This window comes from Mobula hypostoma, chromosome 8, assembly GCF_963921235.1.
Source record: "Mobula hypostoma chromosome 8, sMobHyp1.1, whole genome shotgun sequence".
NCBI lineage: Eukaryota > Metazoa > Chordata > Chondrichthyes > Myliobatiformes > Myliobatidae > Mobula > Mobula hypostoma.
The window spans coordinates 31,525,815-31,543,460 of NC_086104.1; the positions used below are offsets into that span (position 1 = coordinate 31,525,815).

A 17,646-nucleotide genomic window follows, 5' to 3' on the forward strand; every position below is an offset into this window, starting at 1 on the left:
CATAGAACTGTAAGGTGAGAGCAGTAAAAATATTAACCAGCATTAAAAATATTGTCAGAAAACAGAAATAACAGCTAGAAGGAAAGACAAACTATTTCTGAATTTTATTGGAAAAAAAGCTTTAAAATTATCATATGTATGATGGATGGGTATGGTGAAAAAACTTCCAACTGTGAGTACGTTCAGAATTGGAGAATAATAATATGCTTGCCATTAACAAATCAAATAAGGCCGGTACAACCATTGCCTCTCAACGTCAGAGAAACAGTTCAATCCGATCGCATGGGTGCTGCCTGTTGGTTTTTGCACATCCACTCTGTGATTGTGTACGTTCCCTCTGGATGCTGAGGTGTCTTTTCACATTCCATAGATGTGTTGGGAGAGAGAAAAAGAATTTTAAGACTTGACAAATTTATATGAATTAGAATGGGATGAGGTGTATAGTAATGATAACCATGGGCAGTTGGGAAGGATATCTTGTAATTTCAGTGTCATTTTATGTAATATAATTAACACAGGCTTGCAGTTGTCCTCATGTTAGAATTTAACAAATTTCTCAACAATCATTTAGCAACTTAGATAATCATCTTCTGTGCAAAAGAACAGAGCAACTATTCACATGCATAAGATGCTCTCAAAATCCTCAGAGGGCAAATGGCACATTCAGGAGATTGCTTCCTGTCAACATGTGGCTAAAAATGGATTGCTCTGAAGATGTATTACATGCTAAACAACAAATCAGCTGGGTGTCTTGCCATGGAATATCTGATTCACTGTTGCAGCTCAAAATCAGATTTCTGGTTACTGAAGACCATTGATAATTGAAGAAACAGTTCATGGATGTTAGTTGTCACCCGATTGCAAGGATCTCATGGCTTTTCATATCTTTAAGGCCTGCTGTAGTATGTGACAGAACAGATTCAATTGAAATGGGGTATTTTATAAGCTGAAATTACTTTAGGATCTTTTCCCTATTTCTGTACACTCATTATTTCTAGATATGCTTGCACATTGTCATTGATAGCTACAGAAGAGTCACAAAAAGAAAAGAAAATTATTTTAAAATGGTGAGTTAAATTATCCTTCTGCTTCTTGCTGATTGTAAAGGGTTCACAAAATGGGTCTCCATCATTTCAATCTACAGTTTGTTGAGTAGCCATCCATGACATAGCAATTTATAGTGCTAAATTGTAATCTTCTCGGCTAGGTTTTGATTGAAAGGTGGATCATTTCTTTTACATTACAATAAAATGGTTCCTTGGATTTTACATAAACTACCTATCAAGCTTGCATCTTCAAAAACCTTCATAATCTTACAGTAATAGCACAGAATAATTTAACTTCACTAAGCCCACACATGTACCACAACATTCAATTGACTAAAATTAAATTAACTAACAAGTATAATAATGGGATAAGAAAATTAATAAAGTCAGGGCTGCAGATGTTGCTTATATAGACTTTAATGAAGCCATTTGACAAGGTCCTGCATGGTCAGCTGATCCAGAAAGTTAAGATATATGGGGTCCAAGACAGGTTTGCTCATTCAGTCCAAAATTGAATTAGTGATAGGAAGCAGAGGGAGTGAGAGATGGATTTATTCCTGATTGCTAGTCTGTAACTAATGATGTGCTACAGGTTTTGAAGGCGGTACACTTGCTGTTTGCAATTATGTACATACACACATATTAAGTTTGTGCAACTCACTGCTAGAGGAGATGGTGGCATCAGATACAATCATTTACAATCACTGCATTCAAGAGATGTTTAAAAGGCACTTGAACAGACGAGGCACAGAAGGATATCATTCTAATACAAGCAAAAGAAATTGGGCAAAAAGACTGGCTCGGACATTGAGATGGGCCCTTTGTCTCAACATGTCCAAGCCAAACTTTTTGCCCATCTACACCAGTCTCACTTGCTTTATTAGAATTGTTGTACAATTCTGTGACTCTAATATTTGCCTCTCACAAAATTAACTCTTACTCAGACTAAAAAATGATACTCTGGCAAGTTTGAGGATGCACATCATTGAGATAAGATGCTCTTTCAAAGTGAATAATCTTTCTTTTTTCTTCATTCTACACATCACTGAATCACATCAAAGTGGCATGAATTTAAAAGGATGACAGGTTGTTTACACCAACCTAGCTTTTCTTTATTTACTCAAATAATATAGATGTCTTTGTCCATCCCCATTTTTCCCTAAACTGAAAGGAAGTTGCATTGACTACATGAGACAACTGTAGGCCTAAATGACAGATTTCACTCCCATTTGGATTTTTACTGACAATCCAGTAGATTTATAGTGCTCATCATGAGAATAGTTTTTTTTCAATTAAATTTTTTAATTATTTGAATTCAAATTCCCCAGTTTTCATACTCATCCAGGATTCATCTTCGAATCTGGATGAGTATGTTGCAGTTGTTACTGACTTCATTAAAACCTGAGCGGATGAGTGTGTGCCTACACAGACTTACTGGACATTCCCAAACCAAAAGCTGTGGATGAACCAGGAGGTACGTCACCTTCTGAAGGCTAGATCTGTGCCATTCAAGTCTGGCGACCCAGGCCTGTACCAGAAAACCAGGTATGATTTGCGGAGGGCTATTTCAAGGCTGAAGAGACAATTTCGAATGAGATTGGAGGCAACATCGGATGCACAGCAACTCTGGCAGAGTTTGCAGGACATTAGTTCCTACAAAGCAAAACCCAATAGCGTGAACGGCAGCGATGCTTCACTACCAGATGAACTTAAGGTCTTCTATGCCCTCTTGGAAAGGGAGAACACAACTACAGCTGTGAAAATCCCTGCTGCACCAGATGACTCTGCGATCTCTGTCTCAGAGGCCGATGTTAGACTGTCTTTAAAGACAGTGAACCCTCGCGAGGCAGAAGGTCCCGATGGAGTACCTGGTAAGGCTCTGAAAACCTGTGCCAATCAACTAGCAGAAGTATTCAAACATGAGGAAATCTGCAAATGCTGGAAATTCAAGCAACACACATCAAAGTTGATGGTGAATGCAGCAGGCCAGGCAGCATCTCTAGGAAGAGGTACAGTCGATGTTTCGGGCCGAGACCCTTCGTCAGGACTAACTGAAAGAAGAGCTAGTAAGGGATTTGAAAGTGGGAGGAGGAGGTGGAGATCCAAAATGATAGGAGAAGACAGGAGGGGGAGGGATGGAGCCAAGAGCTGGACAGGTGATTGGCAAAAGGGATATGAGAGGATCATGGGACAGGAGGCCTAGGGAGAAAGAAAAGCTGGGGGGGGGGGGAATCATGGCATGAACATTGACTTCTCAAACTTCCGCTAATGACCCACCTCCCCCTCGTATTCCATCCGTTATTTATTTACTTATTATATTTTCTCTCTCTCTCTCTCTCTCTCTCTCTCTCTCTCTCTCTCTCCTTTTTCTCCCTCTGTCCCTCTCACTATACCCCTTGTCCATCCTCTGGGTTTCCCCCCCTCCCCCTTTTCTTTCTCCCTGGGCCTCCTGACCCATGATCCTCTCATATCCCTTTTGCCAATAAACTGTCCAGCTCTTGGCTCCATTCCTCCCCCTCCTGTTTTCTCCTATCATTTCAGATCTCCCCCTCCCCCTCCCACTTTCAAATCTCTTACTAGCTCTTCTTTCAGTTAGTCCTGACAAAGGGTCTCGGCCTGAAACGTCGACCGTACCTCTTCCTAGAGATGCTGCCTGGCCTGCTGCGTTCATCAGCAACTTTGAGGAGTATTCAAGGACATTTTCAACCTCTCGCTGCTACAGGTGGAAGTTCCCACTTGCTTCAAAAGGCAACAATTATAGCAGTGCCTAAGAAGAATAATGTAAGCTGCCTTAATGACTATCACCCGGTAGCACTCACATCGACAGTGATGAAATGCTTTGAGAGGTTGGTTATGACCAGATGGAACTCCTGCCTCAGCAAGGACCTGGATCCATTGCAACTAGCCTATCGTCACAATGGGTCAACAGCAGACGCAACCTCAATGACTCTGCACACCTGGACAACACAAACACCTATATCAGCATGCTGTTCATCGACTATAGTTCAGCACTTAATACCATCATTCCCACAATCCTATTGAGAAGCTGCAGAACCTGGGCCTCTGTACCTCCCTCTGCAATGGGATACTCGATTTCCTAACCGGAAGACCACAATCTGTGGGGATTGGTGATAACATATCCTCCTCGCTGACGATCAACACTGATGCACTTCAGGGCTTAGCCCACTGCTCTACTCTTTATATACCCATGACTGTGTGGCTAGGCATAGCTCAATACCATCTATAAATTTGCTGATGATACAACAATTGTTAGTAGAATCTCAGGTGGCGACAAGAGGGCATACAGGAGTGAGATATGCCAACTAGTGGAATGGTGCCACAGCAACGACCTGGCACTCAACGTCAGTAAGACGAAAGAGCTGATTGTGGACTTCAGGAAGGGTAAGACGAAGGAACACATACCAATCCTCATAGAGGGGGGTCAGAAGTGGAGAGAGTGAGCAGCTTCAAGTTCCTGGGTGTCAAGATCTCTGAGGATCTAACCTGGTCCCAACATATCCACGTAGTTATAAAGAAGGCAAGTCAGCGGCTATAGTTTACTAGGAGTTTGAAGAGATTTGGCATATCAACAAATACACTCAAAAACTTCTATAGTTGTACTATGAAGAGCATTCTGACGGGCTGCATCACTGTCTGGTATGGGGGAGCTACTGCACAGGACCGAAAGAATTGCAGAGGGTTGTAAATCTTGTCAGCTCCATCTTGGGCACTAGCCTACAAAGTACCCAGGACATCTTTAGGGAGCGGTGTCTCAGAAAGGCAGCATCCATTATTAAGGACCTCCAGCACCCAGGGCATGCACTTTTCTCACCGCAACCTTACTGTTAGGAGGTACAGAAGCCTGAAAGCACACACTCATCGATTCAGGAACAGCTTCTTCCCCTCTGCCATATGATTCCTAAATGGACATTGAACCCTTGGACACTACCTCACTTTTTTTTAAACATACAGTATTTCTGTTTTTTGCATGTTCTTAATCTATTCAATATATGTATGCTGTAATTGATTTACTTATTTTTTTTCCTCTTCTATATTATGTATTGTATTGAACTGCTGCTGCTAACAAATTTCACGTCTGATGCCAGTGATAATAAACCTGATTCTGATTCCTGCTGGGGTCTGGACTCCATCTCTGAATCCATCACTTTGGCTGCTAGTCCAGTAATGTTACCATAAGTCTACACTGCCCTGTAAACAAGATTATTGATGGAAATGATGCAAACATATTTTCCAGTTATCTGTCTTGTATACTGTATGGAAAAATATCGTGAAGAAATTTAGCTTCAAGCAGTGGATACACTGTTTTCTGAGAAACAACAAAATATTTCATATTGAACTGAATGTGTGTGTGGGAGATGGGGAGGGTGTGCTAGAAGGAGAGTTTAAACTTACCAAAAACAGTTCAATCCAAGCTATCCTTTCTTTCCTAACAATCAGTAGCATCGGAAATTATGTAACTTATAGTTCATCCATTTAAACTTATTAACATCTGGTGAACAGTTATTAATGAAAATTTTCAATAGCAACCCAATACCAATTACTCCACAACTTATGTTCTAACCTGATCAAATCTACACAATAATTGTGATTAAACTTGATCATCTGAGAAAACCTGCTGCAGACATTGAGCACATATTCAAATTAATTTTAACTACTTACTTCCGAGAGCATCTCATACTGTCCCCTTCTGCCCAAAGTAATGCTCAAGAGGTCATATAACGTGGAAGCAATCTCGAAGCTGATGCTGCGATCTTTCTTTTGGTCAGGTGCACGGCTTATTACAGCATCGCGGTTTGCCTGTAAGGATATTCAAGAAAAAAAAATCTATATTTTCTTAAATTAAAAGTTGACTGTATTATTTTTATTTATATTGGGAATGGTCAAGCCCTGTACTGGAGGATGGTATTTAACCTGAGGCAAGTCTTTATAACTACGTAACTTTACTGAAAATGGAAATGCAAGCTGAAGCAATCATAAAAAAGGCAAGTAAAATAATAAAGTACTAGTAAAGGGGTACTGTAATTTTCCCGACACTGCCTGTAAGGAGTTTGTACATTCTCCCCATGTCCGCATGGGTTTCCTCCGGGTGCTCTGGTTTCCACCCGCAGTCCAAAGGCGTACCGGTTGGTAGGTTAATTGCTCATTGTAAATTGTCCTGTGATTAGGCTAGGATTAAATCAGGGGATTGCTTGGTGATGCAGCTCGAAGGGCTGGAAGGGTCTATACTGTATCTTAATAAATAAAATTAATAAACTTTTGATTTGCTGAAATGAACCATTTTGTGCAATTGTTAAGTTTTGAGGGCTTGTCCAAGGTCTTCATTCAAACTGAATGGTTTGTTTATTTCACTAATTTAGCAATACCAGGTAGAGTTGGCCCTTCTGGCCTTTGGAGCCAAGCCGCCCCAGCAACCCCGTAACCCTGATTAACTCGAACCCAATCACAGCACAATTTACAATCACCAATTAACCTACCCAGTACATCCGAGAGGAAACCAGAGCACCCAGGGAAAACCATGGGGAGGACGTATAGAGACTTCTTACAGAATGCCACCAGAATTGAACACCGAACTCCAAATGTCCTGATCTGTAATAGCGTCGCACGAACCGCTACACCCCTGTAGCACCGTGATCTTGCTTGGTAAAACTATCAATTTGATGACCACTTTCTACTTCCAATTTACAATGGCTAATACTGACCTGCACGTGTTTGTGATGCAGGAGAACACATGAGCATCCAGTGTACACCCCCCAGAGTTCTGAAAGAGGTGGCTGAAGAAACTGTGGAGGCAATAGTAATGATCATTCAAGAATCACTAGATTCTGGGATGCTTCCAGAAGACTGGAAAATTACAAATGTCAGTCCACTCTTCCAGAAGGAAGAGAGCCAGAAGGAAGGAAACTATAGGCCAGTTAAGTCTGACCTCAGTAGTCGGGAAGATGTTGGGGTCGATTATTAAGGCTGAGGACTCAGAGTACTTGGAGGCACATGATAAGATATGCCACAGTCAGCATGGTTTCCTCATGGGAAAATCTTGCCTGACATATCTGTTGGAATTCTTTGAAGAAATAACAAGCAAGATAGACAAAAGAGAACCAGTTGATATGTACTTGGATTTTCAGAAGGCCTTTGATAAGGTGCCATGCCTATGGCTGCTTAACAAGCTACAAGCTCATGGTATTACTGGAAAGATTCTACCATGGATAAAGCAATGGCTGATTGGTCAGAGGTACGGATTGGTCAGTGGAAAGGATTAGGAATAAAAGGAGCCTTTTCTGGCTGGTTGCCAGTGACTAATGGTGTTTCAGAGGGATCTGTGTTGGGACTGATTCTTTTTACGCTATATATCAATGATTTGGATGATGGAATTGATGGCTTTGTAGCAAAGTTTGCAGATGATATGAAGACGGGTGGACAGGCAAGTAAATTTGAGGAAGTAGAGAGGCTACAGAACGGTTTAAGCAGATTAGGAGAATGGGCAAAGAAATGGCAGATGGAATACAGTGTTGGTCATGCACGTGGTTGAAGAAATGAAAAGGTTGACTATTTTCTAAATAGAGAGAGAATACAAAAAATTGCGATGCAAAGAGACTTGGGAGTCCTAGTGCAGGATTCCCTAAATGCTAACTTGCAGGTTGAGTCTGTGGTGAGGAAGTCAAATACAATGTTAGCATTCATTTCAAGAGGACTAGAATATAAAATTAAGGATGTAATGTTGGGACCTTATAAAGCACTGCTGAGAACTCACTTGGAGTACTGTGAGCAGTTTTGAGCCCTTTATCTTAGAAATGATGTGCTGAAACTTGGAGAGTTCAAAGGAGGTTCACAAAAATGATTCCAGGATTGAAGGGCTTGGCTTGTCATATGAAGAGCATATGATGGCTCTGGGACTGTATTCACTGGAATTCAGAAGAATGAGGGGTGACCTCATTGAAACCTATCGAATGATGAAAGGCCTTGATAGAGTGGATGTGGAGAGGGTGTTTCCTATAGTGGGAGAGTCTAAGACCAAAGAGAAATGAGAGTGGATATAGGACCACTAGAAAATGAGGCAGGAGAAATAATGACAGGGGACAAGGCAATGGCTGATGAACTAAATAAGTATCTTGCATCAGTCTTCACTGTGGAAGACACTAGCAGTATGCCTGATGTAGTCTGTGAAGGAAGAGAAGTGGGTGCAGTTACTGTTACGAGACAGAAGGTGTTCGAAAAGCTGAAAGACCTATAGGTACATAAGTCACTTGGACCAGATGAACTGCACCCTAGGGTTCTGAAAGAGGTAGCATTAGAGATAGTGGTGGCTTTAGAAATGATCTTTCAAAAATCATTGGACCCTGGCATGGTGCCAGAGGACCAGAAAATTGCAAATTTCACTCCACTCTTTAAGAAAGGAACAACACAGCAGAAAAGAAGTTACAGACCAGTTAGCCTGACCTCAGTGGTTGGGAAGATGTTGGAGTAAATTGTTAAGGATGAGGTGATGGAGTACTTGGTGATACAGGCCAAGATAGTAGAAAGTCAGGCAACACGCATCAAAGTTGCTGGTGAACGCAGCAGGCCAGGCAGCATCTCTAGGAAGAGGTGCAGTCAACGTTTCAAGCCAAGACCCTTCATCAGGACGAAGGGTCTCGGCCCGAAACGTCGACTGTACCTCTTCCTAGAGATGCTGCCTGGCCTGCTGCGTTCACCAGCAACTTTGATATGTGTTGCTTGAATCTCCAGCATCTGCAGAATTCCTCGTGTTTGCATAGTACAAAGTCAGCATGGTTTCCGTCAGGGAAAATCCTGCCTGACGAATCTGTTGGAATTCTTTGAGGAGATTACAAGTAGGATAGATAAAGGGGATGCAGTGGATGATGTATATTTGGACTTTCAGAAGGCCTTTGACAAGGTGCCGCACATGAGTCTACTTACCAAGGTAAGACCCCACGGTATTACAGGAAAGTTACTAACATGGGTAGAGCATTGGCTGATTGGTAGGAGGCAGCAAGTGGGAATAAAAGATCCTTTTCGGGTTGGCTGCCAGTGACTAGTGGTGTTCCGCAGGGGTCAGTGTTGGGACCACTTCTTTTTATGCTGTAAGTAAATGATTTATTTAGATGATGGAATAGACAGCTTTGTTGCCAAGTTTGCAGATAATATGAAGATTGATGGAGGGGCAGGTTGAGGAAACAGGTCAGATGCAGGACAGACAGATTAGCAGAATGGTCAAGAAAGTGGCAAATGAAATACAATGTTGGAAAATGCGTGGTCATGCACTTTGGTAGTAGAAATAAATGTGTGGACTATTTTCTAAACGGAGAGAAAATCCAAAAATCTGAGATGCAAAGGGACTTGGGAGTCCTTGTGCAGAACACCCTAAAGGTTAACTTGCAGGTCGAGTTGGTGGTGAGGAAGGCAAATGCCATGTTAGCATTCATTTCAAGAGGTCTAGAATACAAGAGCAAGGATGTGATGCTGAGGCTTTATAAGGTATTGGTGAGGCCTCACCTTGAGTATTGTGAACAGTTTTGGGACCCTCAGCTTCGCTGGCATTGGAGAGGGTCCACAGGAGGTTCACAAGGATAATTCCAGGAATGAAAGAGTCATCATACGAGGAACATTTGATGGCTCTGGGTCTATCCTTACTGGAATTCAGAAGGATGAGGGGCAATTTCATTGAAACCTTTCGAATGTTGAAAGGCCTAGATAGAGTAGATGTGGAAAAGATGTTTCCCATGGTGGAAGAGTCTAGGACAAGAGGCACAGCCTCAGGATAGAGCAGTGCCCTTTCAAAACAAAGATACAGAGAAATTTCTTTAGCCAAAGGATGGTGAATTTGTGGAATTTGTTGCCACATGCAGTTGTGGAGGCCAGGTCATTGGGTATATTTAAGGCAGAGTTTGGCAGATTCTTGACTGGACATGGCATCAAAGGTTACGGTGAGAAGGCCAGAAACTGGGGTTAAGGAGGAGAAAAAAAAAAGGATCAGCCATGATTGAATGACGGAGCAGACTCGATGGGGCAGACGGCCTAATTCTGCTCCTATGTCTTATGGTCAAAGGACACAGCCTCTAAACAGAGGGGCATGCATTTAGAACGGAGATGAGAAGGAATTTCTTTCGCCAGGAAGTGGTAAATATGTGGAATTCGTTGCCAGAGGCAGCTGTGGAGGCCAATATTTTCTATATATTTAAGGCAGAGGTTGGTAGATTCTTGATTGGTCAGGGCATGAAGGGATACGGGGAGAAGGCAGGAGATTGGGGCTGAGAGGAAAATTGGATCAGCCATGATGAAATGGCGGAGCAGACTCGATGGATCAACTAGCCTAATTCTGCTCCTATATCTCATAGTCTCCAAGGCGCGCTTGGCTGTGATGTTATAAAAGGGCCTGATCTGAGCTATGTGACTTGATGTCATTCAATCAAGGACTGAAAAATGACAGCTGACTTCAACAGCACCATCAGGAATGGCATTAACTACTTCCAACTAGACAAAGTCAAACTGCTCTCAACAGCATTATCTCTATTCAATCCAGCCCTAATAACATTGCGGAGGTTGCCTGAAATTTAAATACAGCTGCTAAATAAATACTATAGCTGCAAAAATTGGTCAGAGGCTAGGTGTTATGTATCTAGCGGCTTATTTTTAAGGTTCTCATCCACAGGCCACAATGCAGGAGTGTGATGGAATACTCCCTTTTGCCTTAATGAGATGAGCTCCAATAGCGTTCATGCTCATCGCAATCCAGAAACTAACTACTTGGTTAAAAAGGTCCCCTCCATTAACTTGAACATTCACTTCCTCCATCATAAGGAGGTATTGTCAGAGCCACCACCCTACCACCTACCACCCCACCAGCCTCCGGGTCCAACATTATTCTCCGTAACTTCCGCCACCTCCAACGGGATCCCACCACTAAGCACATCTTTCCCTCCCCCCCCCTCTGCATTCCGCAGGGATCGCTCCCTACACAACTCCCTTGTCCATTCGTCCCCCCCATCCCTCCCCACTGATCTCCCTCCTGGCACTTATCTGTGTAAGCGGAACAAGTGCTACACATGCCCTTACACTTCCTCCCTTACCACCATTCAGGGCCCCAAACAGTCCTTCCAGGTGAGGCAACACTTCACCTGTGAGTCGACTGGGGTGATATACTGCGTCCGGTGCTCCCGATGTGGCCTTTTATATATTGGTGAGACCCAACGCAGACTGGGAGACCGCTTTGCTGAACATCTACGCTCTGTCCGCCAGAGAAAGCAGGATCTCCCAGCGGCCACACATTTTAATTCCACATCCCATTCCCATTCTGACATGTCTATCCACGCCCTTCTCTACTGTAAAGATGAAGCCACACTCAGGTTGGAGGAACAACACCTTATATTCCGTCTGGGTAGCCTCCAACCTGATGGCATGAACATCGACTTCTCTAACTTCCGCTAAGGCCCCACCTACCCCTCATACCCCATCTGTTACTTATTTTTATGCACACATTCTTTCTCTCACTCTCCTTTTTCTCCCTCTGTCCCTCTGAATATACCTCTTGCCCATCCTCTGGGTCCCCCCCGCCTTGTCTTTCTTCCCGGACCTCCTGTCCCATGATCCTCTCGTATCCCCTTTTGCCTATCACCTGTCCAGCTCTTGGCTCTATCCCTCCCCCTCCTGTCTTCTCCTATCATTTTGGATCTCCCCCTCCCCCTCCAACTTTCAAATCCCTTACTCACTCTTCCTTCAGTTAGTCCTGACGAAGGGTCTCGGCCTGAAACGTTCAGCGACCTTCAGATCGATAGACGAGCGCCTTAACCACGTGGCCACGCGCCAACACACAAATGCATATAGGCATATCGGAACAACATTGCCTTAAATTCCCACTTCAGTAACACTTCTGGCAATGTATTGTTGTATACTTGAATTAACATTACACCTAGCAGCACTACGGGAGTGCCTTCACAACAGATTATGATGGCGATGGCATCCGTTTGTCTCAAAGGAGAATGGTTTTTTTTTGGCAATGGAGTGACCTCTCCAGGGCACAAGCCTGGGTGGAAAGTGTGTAGATCCTGAGGTGCCCAGTTGTCAAGATCCCCCCTCTCGACCTCACCAGTATAGTTCAAAGGAAAGCAAAGCAATACGTTTGGTCCCAGCTTGGCTGCAGGAGCTGCCGAAAGTATGTTCAATGATGTCCAGCCGCCTTAGGGGCTCCAATTCAGATTTTCTATCTGCGTTTACTCCTGTAGTCTTCATCTCTCCCAAGGGTGCCCACAAGGCAGTGAGGCCATTTACCCACAGCTGGGCATCTGGTTCACAAGTACCAGGGCGTGTCCGCACACCGGTGGCCTGCGTACTGCGAGTGCAGGGGCCAGACCTCCTCCCCGTCCTCTGTAGTTCAGCCTGAGTCAGAAAGGTGTTCAGTTTCCATGTGTCACCAGTGAGGAGGCACTACATGAAGCCTGCTGTTGGAGAGGCTATGTACTGGCAAGGAGAGACTTTCAACTTTCCTTTTTGCAAGACTGGTAGCCAGGGGTGGAAGCTGAAAGTGAGAGTGACAAGCGCTAGCCACTACACTACCACACTAGACTCATCACAACAACCATTTGACCCCTACAGATTATAAAAGTTCAGAAATGTATCACTGCCACTTTCTCAAGGAGACTTAGGCATGATCATTATTAACAATGCCTACATATAATAAAGAAATACACCCTATCCTCATTATATGTGGGGGATACGTTCCTCGCAGTCAACGCATAGTATGGAAAATGCACAACGTGAATAATTATTTACATGGAGAAAATAGGGATGCGTTCCAGGGGGCTTCCTAAGTATGCTTTATCTGTAACTGATTCTCATTTTCATACCAATACGACGCAAAAGCAGTACCACAAGGCAACATTCGTATTATATTTCATCAATTTCAGGTAATATTCAACGTAATAAATCATAGAAAGTTAACATACTCGGGTGTACAGTACTCACCAACAGTGCCAGCTGTGTTGGCTCCGGGGATGACTGGTTGTTGTGGTGTCGGGCAGCTTTACGTGGATGGTTGTGGGTCATCAGAATCATCAAGGACAGCAAGGGGTGAAGGAAGACTCACAGAACTCTCAAAACTGCCGGCAGCAGGAGATGACACTGGTTTGAAGAAAGTGGTGAGAGTTGTCTGCTTGGCAGTATATTGTTTTTCAGCATAAATTTGCTTGTAGGGAAGAAGGATTGACTGCAGGGAACGACTGAAATGCTGACTCCGTCCTAAACGTGGGTCCATGTCCATCGCCATTTGTGCCAAGTGTTCCGCAGCCTTAAAAAATTCTGCCAGTTGCTTCACCGTAAAATCCTTCACCTGCAACTCGACACTTCCTTCATCGTTATCACCTTCAGTCTGAGTTAAACGCAGAAGGTCATCCACACTTATTTCTTCATCATGAGAATCCAGGAGTTCAGCAGAGTTCAGCAGTCTCAAGATCTGAGAATCCTTCCCCACCAATTTTACGGCCCAGGGCCACACAGTCCTGGACAGCTGCAGTAAAGGCAGGAAACCCCTTGAGGGTGTGCACACATATCATAGCCCGCGACTGCACAGGGTAGCGTTCAGCGGCTTGGTGGTCAGCACTGGCTTGCTCACCATGCACAGCTAAGTTGTGAAGCCTGTGACAATTAACAAACTTATGAAACCATCCCCTACTTGCATTAAAGCTAACAATATCACTTGACACTTCCTCACTAGCCTCTGAACAAAGGCGACCATAAATTTCCAAAGCTTTCACACGAAGATGATCGGAACTGAGTGTTGTTTTTTCCTTTGTTTCATGCTCAATGTACAAACTCAGCATTTTCTCCATTTTTGTCATAATCGGGTTATGCACTTTGGTAACAATCTTTGAAGACACTTGTGATGAATCAATCACTGCACTTTTTATTTTCTCTGCATTTTTCTTTACGTTTCTGATCGTGGACTCACCCAGGCCGAAGTAGCGTCCCAGAGCTGTGTTACCTTCACCTGACACAGCCCTGTTTATAATTTCCAACCTTTCCCCCCTAAGTGTTAAAGCGGTTCTCTGCCGCTTGGCTGATGGCCCAGGACTTGACATAGGATGCTTAGGAGGCATAGTTACATATTTCAAGCACAAAATCAGTGCCCCGTAGGTAATAACAACAAAAGTTTAAGAGCGCAAGATCGCACATCCACACGCTGCCAAAACCAATGCAAGACTGGCAGGAGTGGGACTGTGAGGCGTGCGCACGTGACTTGTATTGGTGGGAAAGCGGTGCTTCTCGTCCCAACAGCCTCGCATAACTGTGAGTTTTGGACACATAGAAGAAGTTCATAGAAATAGGTTCGATGCATAACTGTGAATCTGCATTGTCTGAAGACGCATATAACAAGGATAGGGTGTAAAGGAAAAAAGGCTCATGAAAATCCGCATTGGTGCAGCTTTGTCTTTACAATACTGGCAAGATATTTTGAACATTGAATATTGCATTTTAAGCCCTGGGTGTGAAATTACACATTCTGTCATTTTAAATTTTGGAAAAGCTTGAATGCAACGTCTTGAGACGCAATGACACACAGATGAGTTACAGTTCCCTTACACAAGCAAAACCACAAAAAAATATAACACTAAAGTGCATTGGCTTAACTATTACTTTTTTGTGACGCCAATTTATGACATCTGTGATTTGCACTTCAGTAACTGACCAAAATGCTTCTGCCAATGCAATTCTGAGACTTTTACATCTACAAAATTGCCATGCAAGTTGATGTGGTTGTTAAGAAGGCACATGATGTGTTGGCTTTTATTAGTCAGAGGATTCAGTTCACAAGCCGTGAGGTAATGTGGCTCTATAAGGTTGAACAAGCTAGGGCTTTTTTCTTGGAAATGAAGGAGGATGAGAGGTGACTTGATAGAGGTGTACAAGATGGTAAGAGGCAGAGATCTCGTGGATAACCGGAGACTTTTTCCCAAAATGGAAATGGCTAATACAAGGGGGGCCATAATTTTAATGTCATTGCAGGCAAGTATGGGGGGTGGTCAGAGGCAAGTCCTTTCGACGGAAAGTGGTGTTGCATGAAATGCCCTGCCAGAGGCAGATATATTAGGGGCATTTAAGAAACTCTTAGATGGGCACATAGATGTTAGAAAAATAGAGTGTTATGTAAGAGGAAGGGTTAGATCGGTCTTATACCAGCTTAAAAAGTCAGCACAATACCAAGGGCCAAAACACCTGTACTGTGCTGTACTGGGCTAAAGGTACAAGGCAACAATAAAGCAGAAGTTACACAGAGCCTCCAGGTTAAGCCATATACACTGTCTTGAAAAAGTATTCATCCCCCGCAACTAGTTTCACATTTTACTGTCTCATTTTCTAAATTTAAAATATATTGAGCTAATCTACAAAATATTATGCATCACGTCAAATCAAAGGAAAAATTCCAAAACCTGTCAACAATTAACTGAAAGTTAAAAACCAATATTGTGAAAAAGTATTCAACCCCTTTGTAATTACTACACTGACCATTACCTTACCAATTCACCCAATTTGTTGATGTGGAAATTTGGAGAATCACCTGTTTTCAATGAAATCATAATGCCCCCTCTCTCTGTAAGGTCCAATAGTATGGTAGGATTTCAACAGACCAAACCAAATGTAGACAAAAGGACATTCAAGACAAGCAGGAAATGATAACAAAGAAGGACAAATCTGGGGAAGAGTCCAAGATCATCTCAAAGGCACTGAACATACGCTGGAGCTCAGTGCAGTCTATCGTGAAAAAGTTGAAAAAATATGAAACCACACCCACACTGCCTAGGCCAGACCTCCCCTCTAAACTTAGTTGCCAAAGGACGGCACTTGTAAGAGAGGCTACTGCAATGCCACAGTCACGCTGATTGAGCTGCAGAAGTCAATAGCTGCAAGTGGAGATGAAGTTTATGGCTCCACAATCTTTAAGCCCTTGTACAAAAAGAGTATTTATGAAAGAGTAGCAAGGAAGAACCCCTGGTTAAAAATAAGCATATCCTTGCCTGTAAAGACCTTGCAATGAGTGACTTAGAAGATGCTGTAAAGATGTGGAAGAAGGTCTTGTAGTGGTTGGGACTGAAGTGGAACGTTTCAACCTCAGCAATAAGCAGTACACGTGGCGTAAATCCAACACTTTTACCCAGGCAACATCGTCTCTACTGTAAATCATGCTATCGGGGTGCTTTTCAGCAGCAGGGACTGGAAAGCTAGTCAGAGTTGATGGGAAGATGGATACTGCTAAATACAGAGAGATCCTGGATAAAAACCTGCTAGCCTCTGCCAGAAAAGCTTAAACTGGGGGAGGAGGGGGAGATTCATCTTTCAGCGGGACAACATCGCAACTGCCAGATAGTTCTTGAGTAGCCCTGTCAGAATCCTGATCTTAACCTGATTGAACATCTCTGGCAAATCCTCAAGATGGCTGTCCACTGCCATTACCCAACTGAACTGGCACAGCTTGAAAAACTTGCAAGGCGGAATGGCAAATCTCACTCCATCACGTAGAGCAACTTATCCAAAAAGGCTACTGGCTGTAAAGCTGCCAGAGGTGGGAGATAAATACTTTTGAACTGCTGACATTTCAGTTTTTGAATTTTTAGTTATTCATGTTTTACAATTTTCCCAGTTTTTTGGGCTCTACTGTGAAAAAAATGAGCAAGTCCAAAGCTCAGAGTAATTTATTATCGAAGTATGTATAAATTACACAACCTTGAGATTTGTCTGCTCACAGGCAGCCACAAAACAAGAAACCTGAAAGAAACTATTTTAAAAAAAGACCAATAAACACCCAATGCGCAGACAGGAGAAAAATAACACACATCGTGCAAACAATAACAGAAAGCATCAGCAATCAGGACAAAAGTGAGTCCATAGACATGAAGCTTGGATTCACAAATGAAAATTATCAGTTGAATTGATCAAAATTCCTGGTTGGAATTCTCATTTATGTGAACAAAGGGTTAGGATCTGAATACTTTTATAAGGCACTGTACATGTGAATGCAAGGAGTCTCACTGGAACAGTAAGTTCAAATAGCCCAGCACTGACCAATCCATCAGTCACTAGTCATGTAGGAAACTGGAATTTAGAATGTGATTCTTTGCAGATCTGTTAATAAGTACAGAATGGGTTAATAGATGGAGTCGTTTGATTTTTAATCTTGAACCACGGCTGTTTTTTCTACATATAATAGCATTTTTGTAATGTTTTGCTTCCTTGGTTACAAAATGGTGCCCATAGTAAATATACACAAGCAATGTAATTTTATCTCAATACTGTGAGCAAATACAAGGAATGCATCACTAAAATTAGTACCCTTGGTCATAGTGGTTATTATAGAAGCCACATCGGTACCTAGACAAGACTATTTTTATTGGATAAACTTAATTGATACTTGAATTGGTCAGCAATGTTACTGATTTCCACGTCACAAAGAGCAAGAAATTCTCAGAAGTCAGATTGCACTGATCTCCATAAAGCAGAAAAATATATATTGACAGAGAAAATAAACAGGGAAAATTTATCTTCTGTACCACAGGATCAATAACCAGAAACTACAAATTGTGGTTAACTCACAATT

At 42.8% G+C, this 17,646-nt stretch overlaps 1 protein-coding gene across 4 annotated transcripts in view; it reads right to left on the reverse strand.

Moving 5' to 3' along the window:
* The window catches only part of LOC134350445 (tetratricopeptide repeat protein 7A-like), a 265,556-nt gene that overhangs the window by 190,218 nt on the left and 57,692 nt on the right, over positions 1–17,646 (reverse strand). For all 4 annotated transcript variants that reach the window (XM_063055643.1, XM_063055644.1, XM_063055642.1 and 1 more), the window contains one exon: positions 5,727–5,864. In XM_063055643.1, coding sequence (XP_062911713.1) covers positions 5,727–5,864 — 138 coding nt within the window. The remainder of the gene's footprint in view (positions 1–5,726; positions 5,865–17,646) is intronic.